The sequence below is a fragment of the Mchenga conophoros genome, linkage group LG15 (assembly GCF_057382185.1).
Source record: "Mchenga conophoros isolate Kocher_MC1m ecotype Shallow Benthic linkage group LG15, M_conophoros_male_GT1.1, whole genome shotgun sequence".
Lineage (NCBI taxonomy): Eukaryota > Metazoa > Chordata > Actinopteri > Cichliformes > Cichlidae > Mchenga > Mchenga conophoros.
In genome coordinates this window covers 12,417,109-12,433,862 of record NC_140540.1, presented here as the reverse complement: position 1 = coordinate 12,433,862, position 16,754 = coordinate 12,417,109, and the positions used below count along the sequence as shown (strand labels likewise).

Sequence of the window (16,754 nt, the reverse complement as noted above, 5' to 3'; positions counted from 1 at the left end):
AGGGAGTTTTGTCCAAATATAGCATTTACAGTTCTACATATATCTCAACACCAGTGTTACCTGTTTCATGTAGTATATGGCAAAACTCAGTAATTCCACCATGTAATGTTAGTACAGTGAGAAACATTGCCAAGAAAATCAGTGCAGAGATACAAAAAGGTAACAAAAGAAGTATTTATTGGTTACTATAATACAAAATGTCCCACTGAGCAGCTGCACACATTTCACTGGAAATATTGGCATGGCTGAGCCTTCCTCTTCCTCCTCGTCCACGATGGCCTCCGCTGCCTGCTAGTCTTCCTCTTCTACACTTGAGGCCTCTTTTATACTCTGACACATGACTGAATTGTTCTTCTAGTTGAGTTTGAGGAGGTGCATGACGAGTGAGAGGAACTGGTAATGATTGTGTTGCCTTTTGAAGGCCAGTGTTTTGTAGGTGAAAAAAGCGTGTTGAATAATGGATTTGTGTGTCAGAAATGTGCAAATCTTGGATTTATAATGATATTTGAGTGAGACCAGTAAAATTGTGCTAAGAGTTTGGCATTTTGGAGTCATGTTTTTAGATTTGGTTGTATAGTTCTTTTTTGTGTGTATTAAATGTGGTAAACTAATTAATTTAGTTTCCATAGTAGGTTTGTTTGTTTCGGTTTAGTTTTTAGTTTGCATTGTTTAAAAATTTTAAGTTTTAGGTTAGCTTTTATTATTATTTTTCTGTCTGGCTTTAGTCAGCTGTAAATACCTTAGCGATTATGTGTTTTGCCATTACGAGTGCTGCTCATCGTTTGGTCCTGTAAAGTTTAAGAGCTCTGTAGGGATTGTGTCCTTCACCTTTCAAACTTTACTGTTGTACACAAGTTCCTTCTTCAGGAAACAACAGTTAGGACAGTAATAAAAATGACAGCACAGCTGCACTGTAAATATAGCAGTCTAACACAGCTATTACTATTATTGTATTCTGGCTTTTTTTTGCTCTAGAGTGCATTACTGTGGAACAACACTATAGTCTTGAACTGTTGGTAGCTCATATTTGAGTGAGTGCTAGGTTGAACTGCATTGTAAGGTGACTACCTTGACTTTTATGAAGTGTGCTGGAGAGGTTTCATGAAAATCAACATAGTAGCAGTTCATAGTACAATGGTTCAGACATTTGCTTGCCATGCAAAAGGTCACTGGTTCAGTTTTAGCTGGAGATTAAAAGCCCATTTGTGCTTGTACCAAGGGAGCAGCTGAAAGTAGCTATAGGTGGAGTGGTAAAGGACAGAACCCATTACATTTTGAGATTGCTCAGTATCCTTTCTTTATACCCAGAGGCCTTATTGGAAGAATTATTCACTTTTTTTTATATATTTTGTGTCAGCTTATGTGAAGAAATGGTTGTCCTGCCGAGTCCCTCCAGACCTGTTGCAGACCAAAATGTCTGCACTGAAAAGCCTTTTTGAGTCTTGCTTTATTGCATTAACTTAAGAGCAGAGTCCAGTAAAATACATTCAAAACATACAGAACAAAAATTCTTATACCTAATGCCCACATTTTCTCACATGTCACATTCGCAAGTGCTGTTCATGCAAACACATAAACAAAATCATCTTGAATATGTGATTCAGAAAATAAAAAACATCAGGTCCATTTAACCAAGTTTTCATCATGAATTTGATAAAACATCAAATAGTCTAATGCACTTTATTAACTACAGGCTTACACACACTTTTTATTTATCTTTTAAGCTTCACGTGTACAATCATTACATCTTTTCTTGCATAGTTATACGACCTGCACGGAGAAAGCATATGTCTTGCCTTACATTATAAATAATCACCATTGACAGGATGCAACACCATTCAAATAACTTTTTACAATTTCTTTTTTTGTATAAAAGTATCTAATGATGAAAGGCAAATATGTTTATAAATATATAGCAGATTTGCTAAAAATTATGTAATTTCAGGAAGTTATTGTGTTAAGCAGGGCACTTAGCTGAGCTTGGCCTCTTTGTTTTCTCCACTCCAGCTCCACCTGATCATAAAAATCATTATAGATTTAGTCCAGTTTGGAAATCCATTCATCTCCCAATTAGTATCAGCCAGTGCTGCTTTCACTCCTCTTAGGTTCGGGTTTCCTGATAAGCTCTGATTATGCTCTCATAAGCTGGAGGTGGGGTCTGCGTAGCATGAAGACCTCTGACACTGTTCCCCCAAAATGACTCTGGTCTTGGTGGGGTGGCAGCTGGCTGGGCTACGCTTTGAGCTGATCCAGTTGATGTAGTCAGAGGTGGTGTACGTGGCAGTGTGGTTTGGCTCCCCTCCTCTGCCTCTCTTGCAATTTGGCTGCACTGGAGGAGCGGGTGGAAGGTGGAGCCCCTGAAGCTGGATTTATGCGCCATTGCGTCAAAGTGATCTTGAGAGGAAGTCTGGCGGTGAAAGGTGAAAGCAGCTGTCACTAAGCTGTTGTTGCTTCGCCGGTCATAGCTGCTGCTGCGGTTAAAGCCTGGACGATGGCGGGAAGAAGTGTGCGAGCGGCGATGCGGGCGGCGGGTGATGCTGGCAGAGCCTGCTTTGTGTCGGGAAAACCAAGTAAGCATCACATAAACTAGGGCGCCCAAGAGAAGGCCCACTGCCACAGAAGCACAGAAAGCTATAATCAGGTGGTCTGTGAAGAGAGAAGCATACCATTTAAAAAAGGATCATTATAAAATGATCTGTGCTGTAGTATCTTTTTTATATCGCAAATATTCCCATTACAAGTCTGTGAAAAAGTGTTTGCTCCCTTTCCTGCTTTCTTCTTTGTTTATATGCTTTAAATCATTAAATGAAATTGTAATATTAGACAAAGATAACCTGAGTAAGTATAAAATGCAGTTTTAAATTATGGTTTAATTTATTAAACCATCATTTTGTTATTAATCAGTTAATTCATGATTCCCTGTGTGAAATCATGAATGAACTGTGATTAGCCAAATTTTTTCAGAAGTTCACTTCAGTTTCACAAGCCACTCTTAGGTTTGATTACTGCCAGACCTGTTGTATCAAAGAATTACTTAAATAGAACCTGCCTGACAAAGTGAAGCAGGCTAAAAGATTTCAGAAGACAGCACATCGTGCCAAGATCTAAAGAAACAGCTGAGAATCAAAGTCATTGATATCTATCAGTCCGGAAAGGGTTATAAAGCCATTTCTAAAGCTTTAAGGCTGGGAATCTGAACTTGGAACAGCGGTGAACCTTCCTATGAGTGTCCGGCCTACCGAAATTAGTCCAAGCGCACATACATAACTTATGGAAGGAGGTCAGAAAATAACCAGGACAAAATCTAAAGAGCTGCAGGGTTCACATGTCTCAGTTACACTTAGAATTCATGACTTGGCAAAAATGGCATCCAAGAGAGAGTTCCAAGGAGAAAACCACTGGTGACCAAAAAGAACACAAAGGCTTGTCTTGCACTGCCAAAAAACATCTTGGTGATCCCCAAGATTTCTTGAAGGCTTGAGTACCTTTACATCTGGCATACAACTAACACATCATTTCATAAAAAGATCACCACACCAACAGTAAAATAAAATTCTAAAGGAGAATGTCTGGCCATCAGTTCATGCCCTAAAGCTCAAGTACACTTGGGCTATGCAGCAGAACAGTGATCTAAAACACATCAGCAGGCCCACCTCTGAATAGACAAAAACAAAAATGTAGGCTTTGGAGTGGCCTGGTCAAAGTCTTGACTTAAATCCCATTGAGTCTTTTTTGACATGACCTTAAAAAGGCCATTGATGCTGGAAAATCCTCCACTGTGGCTGAATTAAAACAATTCTGCAAAGAAGAGTTTGCCAAAATTCCACCACAGTGATGTGAAAGACTGATTACCAGGTATCACAAATACTTGCTTGCAGTTCTGTGTGGCAAGTGTGGAACAACCAGTTAATATTTCTACAAATGCATATAAAATTGACAAAAAGATACATTTAGATACATTTTTTGATGCTCTCAATACAACATCAGAAATTAATTTGGATCTAAATATCCTTCTGGATCCACACAGTCAATTAATGCACAGGTTGGAGGGTTTTTCAGCTTTGGTGAAGTTATACATCCTCACTGCTCTTATGCACATGCAGTGCATCTAAATATCCATTATGGTCTTTTTTTTAATAATCCACTGTGAATGCAAGGGATTTAATGTGTGCTAGGAAGAAACTGAGAATTGCCAGACGTGTCTTGAAATATGGTGGCCCTTGACAAAATAATAATAGGCTTTCCTCTGCCTGTGTTTAACAGATTGAGCGTCTTGGAGAAAACAAACCAACTGAGTTTCATTTCCACACACGCACACACAGACAAAAAATGAAAAGCTGTTGACATATTCTTGCTCTGTGCTACTTTGCCTTGGATAAAGCCAACTGAGCATGCTTGAGAGAAGGAAGAGAATGTAGCAGATGAGACAAATACCACTGGACTTATGCCAGGAAAAGAAATCGGGTTCCCCTCAATAAAATGTTCAAAAAGTTTGAACCTGCTTTGTTACTAGACCACATTTCCACAAGTTTTTTTTTCTCTAATTTTGGAAAATGGAGGGCAGACGCTAGTAAAAAGTCATCTGGAAATACCATTAGGGAAAACTGAAAAAAAGAAAACATCAGCAGCAAGTATGTCTGTGTAGGTTCTCAGTCATCCAGGTTATGGTAATCTAAGGAGCTTAGAAAGAAAAGTGACTGGATTGACATTAACATTGATTCAGTAGGTCACATGATAGGGTGAGGTTTCACCTTAAAACTCAGATAATGACCTACACCTTTGTTCATTTGATGAGGCACCTGATCAATAGTGGGTCAAGTACCCTCTTAAGGGAAAACTCCCACTAGGGCTTAAATACCTGGGACTCTCCACCATTTGGTTTTAGAACAGAAGAAGATTCTCGGATGAAAGGTGAAACGTCCTCAAGAAACTTAAAGAAGTCCAGTCGCTTTTCTTTCCACGCTCCTTAGATGAGCACCAAACAGATCGAGCATTCTTAGAAGTCTGAAAAGGTTTCTTTGAATATTCAAATTTGGATGATAAAGCTTGGTTCAAAAAGGCACCAGGCCCGCATATTACATCTATTCTAGGAGGCGATCCAAGCTTGAATTCCTGAAGGCACCAATCAGAGCAACCACATGAAACACACCAGCTAAAAGAGAAAGAAAACTCAGAAAACTCAGAAAACTCACCAACGTCGGCAGGCTGAAGCATTTCCAGAAGGAAATTTGTGTTGTTCGCAGCCATGACTTAATCTGCTTTGTCAAAGGAGAGGAAGAGAGACTGAAGCTCAGTTCAGTCTGTCTGTTCCTCGTCTTCTCCCTTCTCTCCTGTCAATTCTTTCCTGTCCTTTTTTATGATGGGTTTTCCTGTCTTTCTGTCCCGTCTCTTTTCCTGTTCCCCCTACTTTCTCCCTCTTCTCCTTTGCTCACTTTCCCTGTCAGTAACGTCCGACTTCCTCAAAAGGAGACTCAGCCCAGACGCTCGCAGGGCTGGCAGCTAACTCTGACAGTCAGCTTGTTTATGGAAGCGGAAAACTACACTGTCACATTTCCTGCTTTTCTGCTGGAAATTAGCAACAGGAGGGGCTTATCTACTCAGGACAGAGATCCTGGAGGTATAGAGACGGGGTGTTTCTGTAATCACTTCCTCTCTCATCATTTCCTTCAGGTTGATTAAAGTAGAAGAAGGATCACCACCGCAGGAGTTAGTCCTTCAGCTGTTACCATATGAGAGTCTATTACAATCACAAATATTTTTCTTCCTTTCAGAAATGATAAATATTTCAATCTCTTCTTTTTTTTCTTCCGTCACAGAGACCCCAGGCGACAAGCCACCACCTTGCACCAGAAGTTACATTTCTGGGGCTGTAAGGGGCATTGAAAGGCAAATCTCCAACTGAAAATGGTGATAGTAATTTTGCACGTGTCTTTAACTGCAGCATTTGTATTGGTAAACTCAGTGTTTCTTCGGTGCCTCTCTCTCTATCAAAACCAAAGTTGCCTGAATTTGAGAGATTCATTAAAAAAATGTAATTTGATAAGAAAGAAGAGCTGCTCAGCTGCTCTTTTGATACACCAACATTTTTATTTCAAGTTCTTTTTTACCGCCTTCTCTCAACAAATCAGGATATAATGCACTGAAATGAATCTCTGTGTTTTTGATCCCACGCTAAACTAAGGAAAAAGAATAGCAGTCAAATCTGCTGCAAATTCATCAATTCAGTCAGGAAGAACGATGCCAGTAGTCACATTGGTATGCCTCTGAGGTAGACCGGCCCCTTTGCTCCAACAGCAGCTTTTTATTTTACTTCTCCGAGTTGACCCCTGATCTCAGCTTTCTCTAAACATTCACTGAGTCAATGGTTTTTTGTTTTTCTTTTTAAAATACACAATTATGAGCATTTTACTCAAAAATCTCTGAGAGTTTATTGTGTTAAGAGAGCTTTAACCTTCTTACTGGCAAAGAGAGAGTAAGGGAGAGAGACTATCCCAACCAAAGCTTGAACTTCCTTTAATTGTTGGCTCGGCTGTATGACCTGTTGAAAATAGTATGTCAGGCCATTGTTTTCTGATATAGAGAAGCTGAAGGCCAATAAACCAATATGTTGATATGTGGCGGAGACATTCTTTAAGCTTTTATAGCTTTTGTTCATGGCATTTATCAAGTGTAGCAGGGCGGAGTGGTGGGAAATAACTGTGCAGTCCTTAATGTCTTAATGTCTAAAGTAAAGAAATACACATCCAGAAGTACTTCAAAGATTTAGGTAGCAAGGAAAAATGCAGATTTTACAGATTTTTAAAAATTAATATTTTATAAACCTTCAAAGCTGTGGCTTGTATCAATGTGCTTTTCTGGAGCATGTATAAAATTAGTAAAATAAAAATAAACAGGTGATACTGTTTTGTTTTAAAGACATTGCATTGGTTAGAAATTAATGCACCAGGGAGCTACTCTCTGTGTTTCTTCTGTCCCCGCTTTGATCAGTAGATGGAGCAATACTCCAGGGTAACTTCATATCTCTTTATGTGATCTGAAAGTCAGAGAGCATGTCTGCTGCCACCCTGTAAACATTAAACATCTGTAAACATTAAACATCAGTCAAAATGGGGGGAAAGAGTTAGAAAAACATCTCTGTTAGCTAATTAGCAGACACAAATGATAAAAGGGCTGAGGTTATTTATCTTTAATATTTGCACTGTACTTTTGAATGTGTGATGCAGTCTGTTTGCAGACCTCCACATAATGATTATTCAACTGTATTGCACTCAAAAAAAGCCACGCTTTCTGCATCTTAATTAATAATGGGTGGCAGCCCTTTAAGGCAAGTACATTTTTACACAATTTTCATGAATTAATTACATAAATAATTGTGTCCTTTTTGCTACAGAAAAACATGTAAAAGGCTTCTGAGTTGAATACATAACATACATCAGTATAACTGGAAAGATTCACTCATGTTTCAAACATGTTTCGTGGTAAACAACTTTTCAGATACAATAATTCAGGACCCATAATAGATTTGCAGAACAGCGTTTCTCTCTTAGCATGTTGATTTTTGCCATGCATACAGCAAACTTTCTAATGAGATTTCAGAAAACTGCTGACTATGCATGAAAGAGATTACCATGCTAGCAGTCTTGCTCCCAGCTCTCTGGCTGTGCAATGATTAGATAAGAAAACGGATCTTAAAAGGGTTACTCTTGGATGGTTTCCTATTGACCTGTCTCTGCTCTCCTCTGCTGCAGCATTGTCGACTTACTCTTTCGCTGAATCTGTTTTGGTCCACAGGGGCGCTGAACGGTAGAGGTCACCTCGAGCTGAGCTGTGTAAAAATGTAGGAATCAGCAGTCCATTCCTGCTGCAGAGCAGCCGGCCAATCCAGCGAAATCCCACAACATTTCAGTGCACTGACGAGTCAAACGGCTGATTCTGACACATGTACATTTATTGGGAAGGAGTTCCTGTATAGCTGATACTGAATTCACCAAGGTAAATCTTTTGCCCCATATTTTCTATGGCAGTAGCAATGGCAGGCCTGTAATTTGAATAGATTATTGTTTTGTTTTGTTTTTGCCTTGTCTTACACTGTGGTTTAGAACATTTTTTAGTAGGTTTACCAGTAAAACACCAATTCATCTTGTTTGGGGGAGTTATTTTGAGGATTTCATGTTCTTCCACATCTTCTCTCCACAGCTTTTTGGCTGAAAGACAAATATTTCCCCCCAGTAAATATTATTTTTACACAGTCACTGCAGAAAACAAACAAAACAACAGCACGCAACAAAAGCTTCAAAAAGGCTGCCGAGATGTTGCAGAAATCTAGACATCCAGACCTGCAGATATACTGTGGAAGGCAAATCCTCATCCTTAAAATCAGCCCTTTTCACCTGCTGCCAATCATTTAGTGAAATCAAAGAAGCTTCAGTCGATCATTTATTAGTTTTTCTGTTTTCAAGGCGTCCTCATCTGTGTCTGCCTTTGTGGAATGACGCTCTGGACGGAGCTCTGTAGCTCCCTCTTTTAGTTTTCTAAGAGCTCTCCTGAGATGATGATGAAAGGACTTGTCTAATGGGATTACACATCGCAATAAGTGCTCAGAGCCCAGTGGTTCATCGCACCTCCCTCTTGCATTTCAAAGAGTGGCATTGATCTGTTGTTGGGTAGTATATCTTGGACATTGTGTTTTAAGGGAGATGCTTTATTGCTTGATTCACAGAGGTTTGTTCTTAATGTTCTTTGTCATTCCAGCCCCAAAATATATGTGTGATTCCTTTAAAACTACACTTAAAATGAAATGTCCTTTGGTTAGGATACAGCTCGCTTATTTTCAAGGATTTGATCTGCAAAAGACACCAATCCCCCCCACTGCCACCCGCACCCCATCCAACCTTTAACCTGAGCACACTGTAAAGGTGATGTCATGGGATAATTCACAAAGCAATGAATTAAGTAGCAACTGAAACTTCTAGTTTATATTGAAATCAAGCAGCATTATGTCATACTTTTGCACACGTGTGCACATGTTCTCTGTATGCTTATGTATATTTAGATTTTATCATGCTAGAGATGGTCTACCTCTATTAATACCAGTGAAATAACAATTTTTCTGTTAGGAAAAATGATTAATAACAGGGTTCCAGTGTATTCCTTTAAGTAAGGAGAAAAATATAGACAATATATGATCATCTAGTCATTGTATTATTTTATTTATTACAATGACTTCATATTAAAAAACTGTATTTTTAAGGTGCAACCCAACCCAAATGTGATTTATACAACAGGTTGGAGCTTGAAATTCTTTCCTTAACCATCAAACAAAGCCAACAAATTATTATACTTTCTGGATTTTTAAGTGGTAGAGCCATATAGCTCATTTTCAAAACAACATGCTTTCAAATATGTAAGTGATTTTGTTTTCTATGCATCATTAACGCTAATTGTTTTAATCCATTTTGCCTCCATTTTATCTTCAGTAATTTAAGAGTAGTTAATCTTGGTAAATAGCATCCATTTTCCACCACTAATAAAGCAAATACATCAGTCCTTCTGTCTGGCTGAAGGCGTAGTTATCACTCTGGAGTGAGTGCACAAGTTTGGCTTTAACCATTTCAACAAATTAATGCTCAAACCAATATTACCCTCAAATTGAGTCTGATAAATTTTCAGTATCCTTAACATGTATTGGTGCTGACAGGTTTGATTCTTTAATGTCAGCCCTTTTTAAAGTGGGATTTATCTTCCATCGCACATTTTCTGTGACTCATTCTGTTTTTTCTTGTTTCTTTCTTTTGCCACTCTGCAGACACGCACATTTGCCCAGCTGAAGCCAACTTCCCATGTGGAAGAACCAGAAGGCAGGAGAAGAAGCCCTATCCTGAGGTCTGAGATGGAAGCGTATTCCTTTTGGTTGGACAGCAGGTGGCAGTACATGCAGACCACAAAGCTATACAGTCTGCAGGAGTAAAAGGCTCAGGGAAGGGAGGGGGGCCTCTAAGATGTTCAGTGCACAGACACACATGCATGCATGCTCGCATACACATCCAGTTTGCACTTACATCATCATTACCAGGGGAGGAGCTCTGCAGAATGTGAGGATTGCAGACAGCTACTGTAACAGGGATGACTTCAAAAGAAACAGCAACATTGGCATGATTCAGTCTTGACACACTGCGGTCAGTGTGAAGACTCTAAACTGCTGCAGTCCTGGTCAGAGCATGAGGATCTTGCCAGGGTGATTCACAGGAGCTGGGACGTGACTTTAGTGACCTCAGCACAGCAGCATGGCATCACCCAGGCACTACGGACACTCTGCTCGGGATATTACCAACGTGATGCAGAAGCTGCAAGGTAGGAGCCAAATGCTTACTCACAATGCTCTAACTTGGTTTTGCAGAGTGTTTAGAGGTGACCTAGAGCTTGGTATGACACAGCAGAGCAGAATGAGGTAGAGACAGCGTGGAAAAATCTGTCTTCCATCTCATCCTCATGACATGAATGTCCTGATGTGTAATGCTGGAATTCAAGTTCATATGGCTGATAAATGTTTGGTATGAGAAGGGCATAAATCAGTGGAATGTGCAATGTCACTGCATGCAGTGTAAGAAGTACAGTAGAAATTTGGGGTTATAATCAGTTCTGTTTTATCTCACCTTCAGGCCCTATCAGTGCTTTGGTTTATTTTAAATGCTCTGAATCTTTTTTTTAAATCAAGATGGAGAAACCTGCAGCAGTTAGAGCTTATTATTTGACATATAATTTTTCTTTTTCATTGGGAAAAAAACTTGATCAAATGGTAATGAGTAAATGTGTGAGAGACAGCATTATTGCCCCATTCTTGTTTGTGTTTTGTGTTTGTTTTAATTGCCTGCTTGCTCGCTGTGTGTTTGGTCTATCTGTGTTAGTGATTGCACACATGGAGTGCAGTGTGTGTGTGTGTTTGTGTGTATATATATGTTTCTGTATGTTGATTGACAGGGAAGCAGACAATAGCAAAGCTAATCCTCAGAGAAGCTGACAGGATGAAGTCTATTCCTCAGCCTAACTCGGCTTTAGTAGCAGGACTCCTCATAATGGACAGTTATATCCTCAGCTTGCTGGCACAGTTACATCCAACCTGGCTAATTTAAAATAATCAGCTTAAAGTATTTTTTTTAAATCTTCTCTAACCTCTAACTTTTATTTCTTCTTTAAAATTTTATTCTCTATTCTTTAAAATTTTATTTTATTGTATTTTTTGGAGCAGATAACTAGCATTTATTCCCATTTGCTAATAATGAAACAGCATGGCTTTAACAGTTTCACAAGCTTCCAGTGGGAAACGGTGTATCTCAGTGTGCCGGGATCATGTATCCTTTGCTGACAGGATCAGATTGATGACGCTTGCAAAGTAGTCAGGTGACACTAGAGCTGAGATCCAATATGGCTGCTCACTGTAAGGCTTCTGAGGTGGCAGTTTCTGTGAAAGCCGAGAACAGCATCAGCAGCCACGTGGTTCCCCTGCATCACTGTGTGCAGGTGTGGATGCACACTTTGAATCTCAATTGTACGCTGATGGATCTAATTTTAGAAGCCTCCCCTCGAGCCGTCTCTCCAGTGCAAAGACGGATTGATGCAGACACGCATTGAGTGCGCATTTAACCATTTGCAACAATGAAAGGGTGTCATATGATCCCATTATTTATTCATACTTCTTAGAATTAAAACAAATTAATCCGCAGGGAGACACCCCGATTTCAAAGAGGTGGATAATGTTTCATCGGCATCTAAATGGTGGTGTTTCTAGATATCTGGCAAGCTTCTACTACTTATAGGTATAGGATTCTTATTGAATGCTGTAAGGATGTAAATAACATGACAATGGTTTGTTCCAGCCACAGACTTCTGACTGGATCCTACTTTTTTTGGCAGTGTGTCAGCTCCAGTTAGTGAAACTTTTATCTCATTTTAGCAAACGGCCCTTTTACCAACTGTTGCTTTAATGGTTTCACAAATTGTAAGCATTTCAGATAAAATTGTTTCTGTTGCTGTGGGTGTCTTTACAAATGGAAAGACTGAGGGTTTGTGGGAACAATGCTGCTCTAATGTAGCCGCAGTAGCCGTTACCACAAAAATACAACGCGTAGATCATCTTTGATTCTGCTGAATTTAGTATGTGCCTATTATATTCGAGTCTGATATATTGCCTGTGGTTGGAATATGCATCGTTCTTACTAAATGTGTTGAAAAAGCAAAATCTGTACTTGATCTACATTCACCGGCCACTTTATTAGCTACACCTGTTCAGCTGCTTAACATAAATGTCTAATTTATCAAACATGGCGGCAACTAAAAGGATTTAGGCATGCAGACATGATCAGAACGACTTGCTAATGTTTAAACTAAGGATCAGAATGGGAAAGAACGGTGATTTGAGTATCTTTGAACGCAGCATGGTTGTTGGTGTTAAAAAATGGCTGATCTGAGTTCTTCAGAAAATGCTGACCTACTGAGAATTTCCCCACAAAACCATCTCAGGGGCTTACAGAGACTGGTCCAAAAAAATAGAAACTATCCAATGACTAGCAGGAGAAAATATCTTGCTGATGGCAGAGGTCAGAGGAGAAGACAGTAACTGAATACAAACAAGATATGCAGAAGAGGATTTCTGAACACCACGTTGAAGCACATGGGCTACAGCCACAGAAGAACCCAAGAGGAGCTGCTCCTATCAGCTAAGAACAGGAAGTTAAGGCAACAATTCAAACAGGCTCACTAGAATTAGACAACATATGATTGGAAAACATTACCTAGTGTGATGAACTCTGATTTCTGCTGTGATATTCAGAGGGTAGGGTCAGAATTTGGAGAAACAACACGATAGCATGGCTCCATCCTGCCTTTTACCACTGATTCAAAGTACTCTTAATATTATAATAGTGTTGGGGGATATTTTCTTGGCACTCTTTGGGGCCCTTAGTACCAACACAGAATTGTTTGAATGCTACAGCCTACCTGAGTATTGATCCGGATCATGTCTATGCCTTTATGTGTACACATCTTCTCATGCACCGTGTCACACTGCTCGATCACATCAAGTTAGTTTCTTGAATATAACAATGAGTACAATGTACTCAAATGGCCTCCACGGTCACATTTTCTCTATCAAGATGAGGGCCTTTACTGTGTGGTGGAACATGCTTGCATGTGCAGCACACATATCTGCAGCAACTGTGTGATAATCAATTCAATATGGACCAAAATCTCTCAATACTAGCAAGGTATACCTAATGAAGTGGCCGGTCCCCTTTACAGTTGCCTCTGTACATGTACTTTCTCCAGATATTTAGGTTTAGTCCAAATTTAAATCAGGAGTATTGTCTTTCCTTTATAATGGGTTGAGTCATGGAACTTTTTGATTGTACTCTGTAGTTTTTTTTATTCTTTCTTTTTTCATAACATGTAGCTCTCATGTATCTCATATGTTCTCGCCTCTGAGTACAGCATCAAATTAGCTTGTTGACAGCGGGCAAGCAGAATCTAATTTCATTTGTTTGATGTGTTCTGGTTGCCGTTCATCTCCTGGGAGGCGAGAGCTAAACCTGTGATAATATAATCAAGATGTTTTGTAGGAATCAAAGAGGAGCACTTTTCTTTTTTTTTCATTAATCTGCAGATGAAAGTGAAACACAACATAAAAACGTGTTCTTTCCAGTATTATATAGTTCTGAGCTTGTACCCTAAGACAGCTGTAGATGAAATGTATGGAGCCTTTGTTCATGACAATGTGACTCTACTGGGATAATTGTTATGTTCACATGTGTTTGAGGGAAGAAAACTCGGTTAGTTGTATAAATATATCTAATCTAATGTCACTTGCATATCTTGTAAACCGCGATTAGTTTAACATATTTCCTCATCATCTCGAGGGAATATAACAATCTCAAATCGCCATGTTTTAAACCGTTCTCCCTCAAGGCTCAATTTGGCGACCGCTTGAGAAGCAAGAAACGGCTCAATGCAACATCAAAACAATCAAAACTTTTGCCCCAGTTTTGGGCTTGTGTTTTTCTCCCTTTAACCAGCTCTTTTGGTGCACCTCTCTGTCTCATACAAAAGGGAAAAAACCCCAAAAACATCGCAATTAGTGACACCATATGGCAGAGAACGGCAAGGCCGCTTTGAACACCTCCCAGCCTGAACTCATCCATATGCTGTGGAATTTGCCTGTTTGTTGTCTCTCATTAACGAGAAAAGCGATGCGCTGTTTTTGCTATTACAATTTCTCACCTGTTTTCTCTGTCGTGGGCGGAAGAGGGGTACGTCCACGCTGCCGTCTGCCGGCCCATCGAGTGGACAAGTTTGCTAAATCTCATTGAGGTGGGTGTGCACACCTGCATGAGTTTTCTCTGCATTGTGTAATTTTGGTAAAGGAAGATGCTTAGCAGGGGGAAAAAAGGCTGAGAGGGTAAAGTGCATAGGCAACAGAGAGGCAGCACATCTGGAAGATATGAGCCCCATACTGAGAGTTTCAGATGGATGAAATGGGAATGAGAGCGACAGCGGGAAAAGCAGGAAAATGAGGACTGGACCAGCAGAGTTGTTGGGGGGGGGGGGGGGTGGAGAGAGAGAGCGAGCCCACACACCAGCTTTTAAGCTCCTAGTTGCTAGTGGGCCTGGCACAGATCCTTGGGTTGGCCCAGGGCCAGCTTGACATCCTGTTGCCAGGGGCGACATTATGATGCGGCCGCAGCCAAGGAAGGCCCGAGCAGACGGTCACCTTGAGCCATGCCAGCCTCCTGTTTAGCTGTGACACCACTATTTATCGTCTGTGGCTCTGCACACCGTGGCTTCACACACACACACACGTGTCCACATTTACATAGACACCGAAATAATCGCTGTGTTAAAAATAGCTCTAGTGCAACGTTTTATTTTTGTAATTTTTTATAAGACTGGGTGTCAGCAGTTTAACTGAGCAGTTAAACAGACCCAGAGGAAGTCTTCAAGGCCACCAGAGCAGAACTGTGGCAGAGCGTCTGCTCGGGAACAACGCTGTAGCGTGAGTTGTTGTTTGTTCTGCTGCTTCTTCTTCTCCTTGTACTTCCAGATTGTGTTTGTGACTCGTTGCCATAAACGGCAGTCGCATGACAGCCAGCACAGGGCTTTTTTTTCTCTTTTTCACCCTGTGGGCTTATGGGGCATGTCTGGTTCAGGCTCTGCTTCTGTAACGGCACGTTATGCTTGATAAAAAGGTGTGTGTGTATGTTTGTCCCTGCACTAATGGGTATCTGTGTTCAGACCATGCAAGCTTCCCAGTGGCAGCTTCTATTGCAGATCAGATCATAATCTCTTTTAACCTGACAGTCAGTGAGGTTTTGAGTGACGTATCACAAGATTAGGTCACTGAGGGTCCCTCCTGTACAATATGTACGGTGGGTCACACTCATCCACTCTAGACGCTCTTTTAAATGTCACTCTTTCACGAAGGTCAGAGTGTATTCCTGCGTTATTTAAGTGAAGAAGAAGAATTACAATATAAAAATCTTTCTCTAACTCTAACATTTTATGCAACACAGGCAGCATTAAGTGACTCTAAAGATATAATGAAAGGAGTATTTATGTTATCTCAAACTATTAGGTGCTGTAGCATGGGGCAAAATCACAGCTTTAGGCCACACCGATTCCACGATACAGTATCTTCTTTGATGCTGTCTGTCAGATTGAAGCTTCAGATAGTTTTGATGGACGTGCCAAACAATGTCTTAACAGATAAAATCCTGACACCTGAGCTTTTGACCCCGAGACACATTCAGCCTCTTTCTGTAATACTCTGAGTCTCATGCAGGCTCTTATCTCTCACCCACAGACACCTCTGTCCCCCTTTTCCCTCCATCTCATTGTGATTGGATAGTAGAAACTTTTGCCTCTGGCGGTAAATTTAGCGCTTTTAAATAGAGGTCAGATAGTGAATCCTTGACCTAGTAAAGGTCAGTCAGGCAGATAATGTGGTAATAAGTAAGTAATTTCCAAGTTTTCCTGTTTTCTGTGTCGCTCACAGAAAATTATGAAAATAAAAACACCTCATTTTGTTTTTAAGAAACAGACGCAACTCTGCCATCTGACACAACAAGCCCTTTTTGCCTGTTGCAAGAATGCGTAATAAGGAAAAAAAACAACAAAATTCAGGTGAAAGTAGAAGGAAATTAAATGTAATACCTTTACAGATATGCACTGTGAATGGGACAGATGGTTTTAGTGAAGTAAAAGGCGCTCGGACATCTGCCAGATGCAAAAAAGAATTGGTTTAGGTTCACTTTTAATAACAAAGAAAATTTGCCCAGCTGGATGGGCATAAATGCGCTCAAGTGGATATGTGCAACAGGATTTTGCAGATGATTCTGGCTCTGTGCCAGGCAGCATTTTTATTTCACAGCAAAGACGAGCATTATAACTGAATTCACTGCTCTGGCCACAGTGATTTATTTAGTGTGCTGACGCTAGTCCTTTCACTTTACTCGTCCCTGTAATGTGCGGCGAGCCACTGAACCTGGATAAAGAGCTTAGACTGTCTGACCCACTCCCGCACTCTCCCACACACACACACACACACACACACACACACACACAATCATCACATACATTCATGGAGAGCAGCAGAGAAACATCAAGCAGAAAATATTTTTTCAAAGCCAAATTGAGTCTTTCTAATGCTCTTAGTGCTGCTGAATGGTGTTTTGATACGACCCCCTGTGCCTCCAGTGGAATAGATGCTT

The 16,754-nt window shown here is 40.3% G+C and overlaps 2 protein-coding genes across 2 annotated transcripts in view; one reads left to right on the top strand and one right to left on the bottom strand.

The window, feature by feature from the left end:
- Positions 1–1,430: 1,430 nt before the first annotated feature.
- myct1a (myc target 1a) lies at positions 1,431–5,526 on the bottom strand. The gene is made up of 2 exons (XM_085247839.1): positions 5,193–5,526; positions 1,431–2,646 (listed from the first exon to the last, which is right to left on the bottom strand). Exons 1-2 carry the CDS (start codon positions 5,245–5,247, stop codon positions 2,102–2,104), a joined length of 600 nt encoding a protein of 199 aa, XP_085103965.1. The 5' UTR covers positions 5,248–5,526; the 3' UTR covers positions 1,431–2,101.
- A 4,581-nt stretch (positions 5,527–10,107) lies between these two features.
- Positions 10,108–16,754, top strand: part of syne1a (spectrin repeat containing, nuclear envelope 1a) — a 142,346-nt gene continuing 135,699 nt past the window's right edge. Inside the window, exon 1 of the mRNA XM_085247598.1 lies at positions 10,108–10,350. Within this exon, the coding sequence (XP_085103724.1) occupies positions 10,284–10,350 (67 nt within the window). The 5' untranslated portion in view covers positions 10,108–10,283. The remainder of the gene's footprint in view (positions 10,351–16,754) is intronic.